Source organism: Nicotiana tomentosiformis, chromosome 4, assembly GCF_000390325.3.
Source record: "Nicotiana tomentosiformis chromosome 4, ASM39032v3, whole genome shotgun sequence".
In the NCBI taxonomy this organism is placed as follows: Eukaryota; Viridiplantae; Streptophyta; class Magnoliopsida; order Solanales; family Solanaceae; genus Nicotiana; species Nicotiana tomentosiformis.
In genome coordinates this window covers 31,135,517-31,147,351 of record NC_090815.1, presented here as the reverse complement: position 1 = coordinate 31,147,351, position 11,835 = coordinate 31,135,517, and the positions used below count along the sequence as shown (strand labels likewise).

At 43.1% G+C, this 11,835-nt stretch overlaps 1 protein-coding gene across 1 annotated transcript; it reads left to right on the top strand.

Moving 5' to 3' along the window:
* The first annotated feature begins 935 nt into the window (after nt 1–935).
* LOC138909456 (uncharacterized) lies at nt 936–1,514 on the top strand. Its single transcript, XM_070200653.1, has one exon. The coding sequence runs from the start codon at nt 936–938 to the stop codon at nt 1,512–1,514; it is 579 nt and encodes a 192-aa protein (XP_070056754.1).
* The last annotated feature ends 10,321 nt before the right edge of the window (nt 1,515–11,835 follow it).

The following is an 11,835-nucleotide window of genomic DNA, read 5'->3' as shown; positions in this document are numbered from 1 at the left end:
TGCGGATTTTGGGTCGTGACAAGTTGGTATCAGAGCCTAGGTTACATAGGTCTCACGAGTCATGAGCAGGTTTAGTAGAGTCTTGCAGATAGGTACAGAGACGTTTGTACTTATCTTCGAGAGGCTGCCAAAACCTTAGGAAAATTTCACTTTCTTGTATTCTATCGTGCAAATTTGTTGATTCCGGAATATAAATTTATGTTATTCTATTCTCTCACAGATGGTGAGGACACGTACTACCGGATCGGACGATCAACAACCAGGGCCGCGAGAGGTCGGAGTCGTGATAGAGGCCATGGCCATGGTAGGTTCCAGATGTAGTTAAGCCGGTGGGGCCAGCTCAAGCACCAGCTGTGCCTATTGTGATTCCAGGCCTTCAGGAGGCTTTAGCACAAATATTGACTGTTTCCATAGGCCTTGATCAGGTGGTTTCAGCTCAGGACGCACCAGCCACTTCTTAGGCCGGGGGAGGTACTCATACCCCTGTCGCCCGTACTCTAGAGCAGGTAATGCAGGAACTTGAGCTATCGGAGGCACTACCAGTCTAGCTGGTTATAGCTGCTCAGGCCCAGGTGGGTCATATTATGAATGACGAGGAGCAGAAGAGATTAGAGAGGTTTGGGAGACTCCGTCCTCCAACTTTCAGTGGAACTGAGTCGGAGGATGCTTAGGATTTCTTGGATAGATGCCATCGGATGCTTCGTACAACGGGTATTCTGGAGACCAGTGGGGTCTCATTTACTACTTTTCAGTTGACTTGAATAGCCTCAGATGGTGGGACACTTATGAGAGGAGCAGACCAGTTGGTGCAACACCACTATCATGCCATGAGTTCTCCGTATTATTTCTGGAGAAGTTTGTGCCATAGACTCATAGAGAGCAACTGCGCAGGCAAATCGAGTATTTACATCAGGAGGACTTGTCCGTGACTCAGTATGAGATGCGGTTTTTCAGAATTGGCTCGTCATGCAGTTTGGTTGGTTCCCACTGAGAGGGAAAAGATCAGGAGGTTAATTAATGGCCTCAACCATCAGTTACATTTTCTTATGACTCTGGGGAATATAGCAGGTTCTAAATTCGATGAGGTGGTTGACAGTGCTCGACGGCTAGAGATGGTCCATACTCAGGAGCGTGAGGAAAGGGAGGCCAAGAGGTCTTGTGGTACGGGTAATTCTAGCGGTGTTCCTTTTGGAGGACAGCCCTATCACAGCAGGGGTCATCCTTATATGCCCGCTCAGATGGCTCATCCAGCTCATCGTGGCGCATCAACTAGCCATTGTTCATACAGTGCTCGACAGAGTTATTTTTCTCTTAATGCACTTCCAGCTCATAGTTCATTTCATGCACCATCAGTTCAGGGTTCATCGGTACCAGGTTCTTATGGTAGTTATTTTGCTTCTCGAAGTCCACCTCAGAACTTGTCGACATTTTCAGAGAGGGGTTGCTTTGAATGTGGATATTTGGGTCACATAAAGAGATATTGCCCCCGCCTTTCGGGAGGTTCTGTTCAGTAGAGGAGTCATACTATGACTTCAGCACTAGTTGCTTCACCACCCGCCCAGCCAGCTAGGGGTCGCCCAAGAGGGGAGGCCGATCAGGTGGCGGTCAGGCCCGATTCTCAGTATGCCACATGGAAGCTTCTATATTATTTGACCCTGGTTCCACATATTCGTATGTTTTATTATATTTTGTACGTTATATGGATATGCCCCATGAGTCCTTAGTTTCACATGTTCATGTATCTACGCCGGTGGGCGATACTATTATTATGGACCGTGTGTATCAGTCGTGTGTTGTAACTATTGGAGGACTGGAGACTAGAGTGGATCTCTTATTTCTTAGTTTGGTTGATTTCGATGTAATCTTGGGTATGGATTGTTTGTCTCCATGTTATGCTATTCTGGACTGTCACGAAAAAATAGTGACGTTGGCGATACCGGGATTACCGAAGGTCGAGTGGAAAAGTTCTCTAAATTAAGTTCCTAGCAGGGTAATTTCATATTTGAAGGCCCAACGGATGGTTGGGAAGAGGTGTTTGTCATATTTGGCCTTTGTGAGAGATATTGATGTAGACACTCCTACTATTGATTCTGTACCGGTAGTGCGGGATTTTCTGGATGTATTTCCTGCAGACCTGCCGGGTATGCCACCCGAAATGGATATTGATTTCGGTATTAACTTGCTGACGGGCATGCAACCCATTTCTATTGCTCCGTATCGTATGGCACCAACTGAATTGAGAGAATTGAAAAAGCAACTTCAGGAACTTCTTAATAAGGGGTTTATTAGGCCTAGTGTGTCGCCTTAGGGTGCACCAATTATATTTGTGTAAAAATGGTACTATGCGGATATGTATCGACTATAAGCAGTTGAACAAAGTTACAATAAGAAATAAGTATCCTTTTCCGCGTATTAATGATTTATTTGACCAGCTTTAGGGAGCGAGTGTGTTCTCCAAAATTGATTTGAGGTCTGGGTATCATCAACTGAGGATTCTAAAGACGACATTCAGGACTCCTTATGGTCATTATAAATTTCTCGTGATGTCTTTTGGGCTGACCAACTCCCCAACAACCTTTATGCCCTTAATGAATAGTGTATTCCAGCCGTAACTTGATTTATTTGTCGTAGTATTTATTGATGATATCTTGGTATACTCATGTATCCAAGAGGAACATGCACATCATTTGAGTATTGTACTACAGAGGCTGAGGGAGGAGAAACTTTATGCCAAATTCTCAAAGTGTGAGTTATGACTTAGTTCGGTGGCATTCTTAGGACACATAGTTTCTAGTGAGGGTATTAAGATGGATCCGAAAAAGATAAAGGCAGTTCAGAGTTGGCCCAAGCCATCTTCAGCTACTGAGATTTGGAGTTTTCACGGCTTGGCTAGTTATTATCGTCGCTTTATGGAGGGCTTCTCGTCTATTACGGCGCCTATGACTAAATTAACCCATTCAGGTGCTCCATTCAGGTGCTCGGACGAGTGTTAAGAGAGCTTTCAGAAGCTCAAGACTGGCTTGACCACAACTCAAGTTCTAGTTTAGCCTTCAGCTTCAGGCTCTTATACAGTTTATTGTGATGCTTCTCGGATCGGTATTGGGTGTGTCTTAATGCAGGAGGGTCGAGTGATTGCTTATGCTTCACGACAGTTGAAGCCACATGAAAAGAACTACCATGTTCATGATTAAAAGTTGGCAGCTATTGTTTATGCATTAATGATTTGGAGGAACTATCTCTATGGTGTGTCTTGTGAGGTATTTACAGATCATCAGAGTCTCCAGCACTTGTTCAAATAGAAGGATCTAAATTTGAGGCAGTGGAGATGGTTGGAGTTGCTAAAGGATTATGATATTACTATTCTGTATCATCCCGGGAAGGCCAATGTGGTGGCCGATGCCTTGAGTAGAAAGGCGGTGAGTATGGGTAGACTTGCATTCATTCCTATTGGTGAAAGGCCTCTTGTAGTTGATGTTCAGGACTTGGCCAACTAGTTCGTGAGATTAGATGTTTTGGAGCCCAGTCAGGTTCTAGCTTGTGTGGTTTCTCGGTCTTCTTTATATGACGAGAGAGCACCAGTATGATGATCCCCATTTGCTTGTCCTGAAGGACACAGTTCAGCATGATGATGCCAAGATGTTTCTATTGGAGATGATGGGATGTTGAGGATATAGGGTTGTATTTGTGTGCCAAATATAGATGGGCTGCGTGAATTGATTATTGAAGAAGCCCACAGTTTGCGGTATTCCATTCATTCGGGTGCTGCTAAAATGTACCAGGATTTGAGGCAGCACTATTGGTGGAGAAAAATAAAGAAAGATATAGTTTGGTATGTAGCTCGATGTTTAAATTGTCAACAGGTGAAGTATGAACAATAGAGAACAAGTGGATTACTTCAGAGACTTGAAATTCCAGAATGGAAATGGGAGCGTATTACCATGGTCTTCGTAGTTGGACTCCCATGGACTTTGAGAAAGTTTGATGTTGTTTGGGTAATTGTGGATCGGTTGATCAAGTCCGCACATTTTATTCCAGTTGGGACTACTTACTCTTCGGAGCGTTTGGTTGAGATTTATATCCGCGAGATTGTTCTCCTTCATGGTGTGCTAGTGTCCATCATTTGAGATTGGGGAACGCAGTTTACATCACAGTTCTCGAGAGCAGTGCAGCGAGAATTAGGCACACAAGTACAGTTGAGTACGACATTTCACCCTCAAAAGGACGACAGTCCGAGCGCACTATTCAGATGTTGGAAGACATGCTACGTGCTTGTGTTATAGATTTTGGGGGTTCTTGGGATCAGTTTATGCCACTTGCAGAGTTTGCCGATAATAACAACTACCGATCGAGCATTCAGATGGCTCTGTGTGAGGCTTTATATGGGAGATGGTGTCTGTCTATGGTGGGTTGGTTTGAGATGGGGTGAGGCTAGGCTATTGGGTACTGATCAAGTTCAGGATACTTTAGAAAAGGTTAAATTGATTCAGGATCGACTTCGCACGACGCAGTCCATGAAGAAGAGTTATGCCGCCCGGAAGGTTCGCGATGTTGCTTACATGGTAGGAGAGAAGGTACTACTCCAAGTTTTGTCTATGAAAGGTGTTGTGAGATTTGGGAAGAAGGGAAAGTTGAGTCCTAGGTATATTGGGTCTTTTGAAATACTTAAGAAGAGTAGAGAGGTGGCTTATGAACTTGCCTTGCCACCTTGTCTATTGGGTGTCCATCTAGTGTTCCATGTATCTATGCTCCGGAAGTATGTTGGAGATCCGTCTCATGTGTTTGGATTTCAGTACGGTTCAGTTGGATAGTAATTTGACTTATGATGTGGAGCCGGTGGCTCTTGTGTACCGGCAGGTTCAGAAGTGGAGATCAAAGAACATAGCTTCAGTGAAAGTACAGTGGAGAGGCCAACCAGTTGGAGAAGCTACTTGGGAGACCGAGAGGGAGATGCAGAGCAAATATCCACACCTATTTGAGGCTCCAGGTATAATTCTAAACCCGTTCGAGGATAAACGTTTGTTTAAGAGGGGGAGAATATAACGACCCGGCCGGTCGTTTTGAGTATTACAGCCTCGTTCCCCCATTTACTGCTTATCTTGTGTTCAATTATAAATATGTGACTTGTCGGGGAGGTTTTAGAATGAATTTGGAACACTTAGTTCCAAGATTTAAAGACTAAGATGAAATAGTGGTTGGATGTCGACTTATGTGTAAACGACTCCAGAATAGAGTTTTGATGATTCCAATAGCTCTGTTTGTGATTTTGGACCTAGGAGCATGTCCGAAAAATTATTTGGAAGCCTGTAGCTAAATTAGGCATGAAATGGAGAAAATAGGAAGTTTAAGTTTGGACGTTTGACCGGGGAGTTGACTTTTTGATGTCGGGGTCGGAATCCAGTTCTGAATAGGATAGGTTTCGGCATCGAATGTAGAAGTTGGAATTTCTTAGTTTCGTTAAGCTTGAATTGGGGTATGATTCGTTCTTTTAGCGTAGTTTGATGTGATTTAAATGTTCGACTAAGTTCTTATGATGTTTTAGGACTTATTTGTATATTTTGTTGAGATCCCGGTGACCTTGGGTGAATTTTGGATGGTTAACGGATCAAATTTGGACTTAGAACAATTGAAACTTGCTGCTGCCTACTGAAAAGGGGAAGGGGCAGCCTCGTCGCAGAAGCGAGTCCGAAGAAGCGGACTCCTTAATCGTAGAAGCGAAGGCAGTCACAGAAGCGGAAGCTTCATAGCAAAAGCAGAACCGCATATGCAGTTTGAAAATTCCACAGAAGCGGAACCTCTAGGCAATGTACAAAAACAGATGAGGTCGGAGATTTTTTAATTTTTTTACATTTCCAACACGGGTTAAGGCAATATTTTAAAGATAAATCACGGGAAAACACGAGGTAAGTCACTTGTTATCTTAGTCAATAATATTGAATTATCACTATCCCGACTAGATTACGTGTTTTTGAGATGTAATTCGAGAATTTGGGCCTAGGGATTTCAACATAAGAAATTAAGATTTGAAGGTCGAGTTGATGTTGGAATTTGGTAAATTTGGTATGGTTAGATTCGTGGTTGAATTAGCGTTCATATTTTGTAACTTTTGTTGGGTTCTGAGACATGGGCCCAACTGGCAATTTTTGAGTGAAATTTTGAATTTTATTGGAAAATTAGTATTTTCACATGGAATTCATTCCTATAATTTGTATTGACTGAACCAAATTAATTATTACTAGATTCGAGGCGTTCGAAGGATGATTTTCGAGGCAAATGCATATTGGAATAGAGAATTACACGGTTGAGGTAAGTAACACTTCCAAACTTGGTTCAGAGGGTATAAATCCCAGAATTTACGTATTATGTGAATTGTATAGAGGTGACGCACATGCTAGCTGACAGGCGTGTGGGTATGCACCATAGAAATTGAGACTTAAATAAATTCTGTGGAGTTGTATAATTAGAGAATCATATCATTATCCACATATCCTCCACGTGTTAGAGGAAGTTGAGTTGAGACTCATGTTAAAGATCATGTTTAGGCTACGTGCCGATATATTGGGACCCTTAGGGTCGTGTTGATGTTGAATTAATTGTTTTAATTTACAATTATGTACTCAGTCACATCTATCATTTGCATATTATATCTCAGTCTCTGTTGTCATTCATTGATACATCATATCATCATGTCGGGTTGATCTTTATATCATTGAGAGCCCGAGAGACTGGAGATTTTGAGTGATAACTATGAGGTCGGGCTGCACGCCGCAGCATGTTCTAATTATTTATGCCTGGATCTGGCTATTATAGCACTTGGGATGAAGGAGCCCCTCCGGAGTCTGCACCCCCCATAGTGAGCGCGGTTGATTTATATTGAGGGGTGGATTTTCCGTGGGCATGGATCTTACCCAAAGCATTTATATTGAGGAATGGATCTTCCCTGGACATGGATTTTGTCCGAATCATTTATATTTGGGGATGGATCTTACCCTGGGCTGGATTAGCCTTAAACAGTACTGAGTGACTGACTATCAGTTGATGTGTGTGTGTATATATATATATAGGATGGATCTTCCCAGGGCTGGATTGGCCATCTACAGTACTGAGTGATTGAGTATTTTGAGAGTGTGAGTATATGAGGTTTCTATTATGGTACATCACATACAACATATATTTTGGCATGTAGATATAGAGATGTCATATTCCTCATATCATGCAAATTTTATCTATTTTTCCTGTACTGAGTTTAACTGTTGAACTAGAAAGCATGCCTACATTTCTGTACTGCTATTTCTGTACTAGACTGTACCTGTTGAGCTCGTCACTACTTTCAACCCAGAGGTTAGTCTTGTTACTTATTGAGTTGGTTGTACTCATACTACACGCTGCACCTCGTGGGCAGATCCAGGTACTTCCGGATATGGCAGTTGCCAGATTTGAGGATTTATCTATTGGAGACTATCAAGGTAGCTGTTTGGCGTTCGCAGACCTTGACTCTCTTTCCTTTCAGTTATTGTACTGTTCTATATTTTTAGACAGTGTTCTTATCAGTTAGACTTTGTTATTATTTAGATACTCATGTACTCAGTGACACCGAGTTTTGGGAGTATTTTATATCAGTATTTGTGATATTTTTATATTGAATATAAATATTATGTTTTCAAACTTAAGAGAAATTGTGGTTTATTGAGATTGTCGGCTTACCTAGTATTGAGATAGGCGCCATCGCGACATGCAGATTTTGGTTCGTGACATCGGTGCCGAAAAATCCAAAACTAGTCAAAAGTTATATAAATTAATCATTACATGTTAAAAAGTTCATATTCCAACTATTAGAGTGATTACCCAACCCCAATTGAAAAATTCCTAAAATTCATCCCCGGGCCCACGTGCCCGAATTCCGGAAATATTCGAAGAATGTTATTACCCATAACCTCATGAACTCAAATATAAAATTTTCACTCAATTCCATAACCAGTTTCGTGGTTAAATCCCATTTTTATCAAAACCTAGGTTTTTCATCTAAACCCATGATTTTCACAATTTTTACATATTAACATTTATCCATAATCTATGTATTTAACTCACATTTTATAGAAATCACTTACCTCAAAGTGCTAGGTGAAAGCCCCTCTCCAAAAGCTCCAAAATCGTCGAATGAATGAAAGAAAATGAGTCAAAATGGTTTAACTCCCGACTTAAATGAACCTCACTGCCTCCAGGACTTTTGCACCTGCGGTCACTAGGCCGCATATGCGACATCGCTTCTGCGAAGGTAGGTCCGCTTCTGCGGAATTCACTAGGCCCAGCACTGGCCGCTTCTGCGGATGGCCAAGCGCACCTGCGGCCCCATCGCACCTACGGGCTATTCCTCGTAGAAGCAAGGCCGCTTCTGCGCGTGGTTCTCCGCTTCTGCGGCCACTGGCCAAATACTCCAAAGCCGCTTCTGCGGCCACAAGCTCGTATCTGCGGGCTCGCACCTATGGCCAAAAGGTTGCAGGTGCGAGCACTCCAGAACAGGTGCACCAGAAGCCCTTTTGTGCACTAAATCGATTTAAGCATCGTCCGGATGGCACCCGACACCCCAAGGCCTCGTCCAAACATACCAAAAAGGTTGTAAACATAAAACGGACTCGCTCAAACCCTCAGAACGCGGAAAACAACATTAGAACTAATAATTGCAACCCAAAACCAATAGGATCAACTTATGAATTTCAAGTTCTTCCAACCCGCTCCGAACACGTCGAATCATACCTAAACTAATCGGAATGATATCAAATTTTGCGTGCAAGTTTTAAATCACCATGCGGAACTATTACCAGGATCGGAATCCCAAACGGACCTCAATAAAATTAAAACCTACTCCAAACCAAATTTAAAAAACTTTAAAACCTTCAAGGGGCCAACTATCAATATTAAGCACTGAAATGCTCCCGGGTCATCGAAAACCCGATCCGAACATACGCCCAAGTTCAAAATCCTCATACGAACCTATTGGGGCCATCAAATCCCGGTTCCGAGGTTGTTTACTCAAAATGTTGACGAAAGTCAAATTTAGCCCTTTTAGCCATCCTTAAGGAACCAAGTGTTCCGATTTCAAGCCGAATCCTTCCAAATCCTGAACTAACCATCCCCGCTAGTCATAAAATAGTAAAAGCACATACGGGGAGTCTTATTTATGGGAATTCTGATCTAGAAAGCAAAGCAACTGATCGGGTCGTTACATTCTCCACCTCTTAAAGAAACGTTCATCCTTAAACGGGTCTAGAATCATACTTGGAGTGTTGAATAAGTGTGGATTTTTGCCTCGCATTTTCTCCTCGGTCTCCCAAGTTGCCTCCTTGACTGGTTGATCCTTCTACTGAACCTTTATTGAAGAAATCATCTTGGACCTCAACTGTCAAACCTGCCTATCAACAATGGCAACTGGCTCCTCCTCATAATCCAGGCTCTCATCTAAACTGAACTGTGATGTAGTCTAACATATGCGACCTGTCGGCATGGTACCTCTGAAGCATAGACACGTGGAAAACCGGATGAACTCACGATAGACTGGGAGGCAAAGCAAGCTCATAAAAAACCTCCCCAACTCGCCTCAACACCTCAAATGGGCCTATAAATATTGGGCTCAACTTGCCATTCTTTCCGAACCTCATAATTCCCTTCATCGGCGAGAATTTCAAGAGAACCTTGTCGCCCACCATAAACAATAAATCACCCGCCTTCTAATCCACGTAACTCTTATGTCTGGACTGTGTTGTGCGAAGCCGCTTGTGAATCAACTTTACCTTTTCTAAAGCATCCCTTACCAAATCAGTACAATATAACTTAGCCTCGCTGGGCTCAAACCATCCGATGAGAGAACGAATTTGCCAACCATATAAAGCCTCAAATAGAGCCATCTCAATGTTTGACTCATAACTGTTGTTGTAAGCAAACTCGGCCAAAGGCAAGAATCGATCCCACTGTACTCCGAAGTCAATCACACATGCTCTGAGCATATCCTCTAAGATCTGAACTGTCCGCTCCGACTTCCCATCTGTCTGCAGATGAAAGGCTATATTGAGCTATACCCGGGTCCCCAACTCACTCTGTACTACCCTCCAGAAATGTGAAGTAAACTGAGGGCCTCTATCTGATATGATGGATACAGGCACACCATGCAACCGAACAATCTCCTGAATATAAATCTAGTCCAATGTCTCTGAAGAATACGTGGTCACAATCAGAATGAAGTGTGCCGACTTAATCAACCTGTCGACAATGACACAAATGGCATCAAACTGCCGCAAGTTCCGCGGCAACCCAACTACGAAGTCCATAGTAATGCGCTCCCATTTCCACTCAGATATAGTCATCTGCTAGAGTAGGCCACCTCGCCTCTGATGCTTATACTTAACCTGCTGACAATTTAGAAACCTTGCAACATACTCAACTATGTCCTTCATCTGCCACCGCTAATAATGTTGCCGCATGTCGCGATACATCTTTGTAGCACCTAGATGAATAGAATACCGAGAACTATTTGCCTCTTCAAGGATCTTCTCCCTTAAGCTATCGACATTAGGAGTGCATAGGGGACCCTGGAGTCACAGAACACATCCTCACCGAGAGTAACCTCATTGGAATCACCCTGTAGTACCATCTCTCTAAGAACCAACAAGTGGATCATCAAACTGGCGATCCTTGATCTGCTTGAATAATGAAGACTTAGCGACGACGCATGCAAGAACTTGGCTGGGCTCTGAAATATCCAACCTTACAAGTCTGTTAGCCAAGGACTGAATGACAAAAGGTAGTGGCCTCTCCTGCGCTAAAATGAATGCCAAACTACCCATACTCTCCGCCTTTCGGCTCAAGGCATCTGCAACTACATTCGCATTGCCCGGATGATAAAGGATGGTAATATCATTATCATTTAGTAACTCGGGCCACCTGCATTGCCTCAAATTGAGATCCTTCTTCTTGAACAAATGCTGCAAGCTGCGTTGATCGGTGTAAACCTCACAGGACACCCCATAAAGATAATGCCTCCAGATCTTAAGTGCATGACTAATCGCAGCCAACTCCAAATCATGTACAGGGTAATTCTTCTCATGGGGCCTCAACTGACGCGAAGAATATGCAATACCCCTCCCCTCCTACATCAATACACTACCCAAACAAACGCGCGAAGAATCACAATACACAGTGTACCTCCCCGAACTGAAAGGCAGCACTAACACCGGTGCTGAAGTCAATACGGTCTTGAGCTTCTAAAAGCTAACCTCGCAATCATCGGACAATCGGAAAAGAGAACCCTTCTGGGTCAATCTATTCAAAGGTGCTACAATAGATGAGAAGCCCTCCACAAACCGACTATAATAACATGCTAACCCCAAGAAGTTCCTGATCTCAGTCGCTGTGGTAGGACAAGGCCAACTCTTAACTGCCTCGATCTTCTTGGGGTCTACCTTAAAACCCTCGTCTAATACAACATGCCCCAAGAATACCACAGAATCCAACCGGAACTCACACTTGGAGAACTTAGCATATAGCTTCTATTCCTGCAAGGTCTGAAGCACCACTCTCAAATGCTGCTCGTGCTCCTCTGTGCTACATCAGTAGATCAAAATGTCATCAATGAAGACAATGACAAACGAATCAATATATGGCCTGAACACCTGGTTCATCAAATCCATAAACACCACCGGGGCGTTAGTCAAGCCAAAGGACATCACTAGAAACTCATAATATCCATATCTAGTCCAGAAAGCCGTCTTCGGAACATCCGAATCCTAAATCTTCAACTGATGGTACCCCGATCTCAAGTCGATCTTAGAGATCACCCCAGCACCC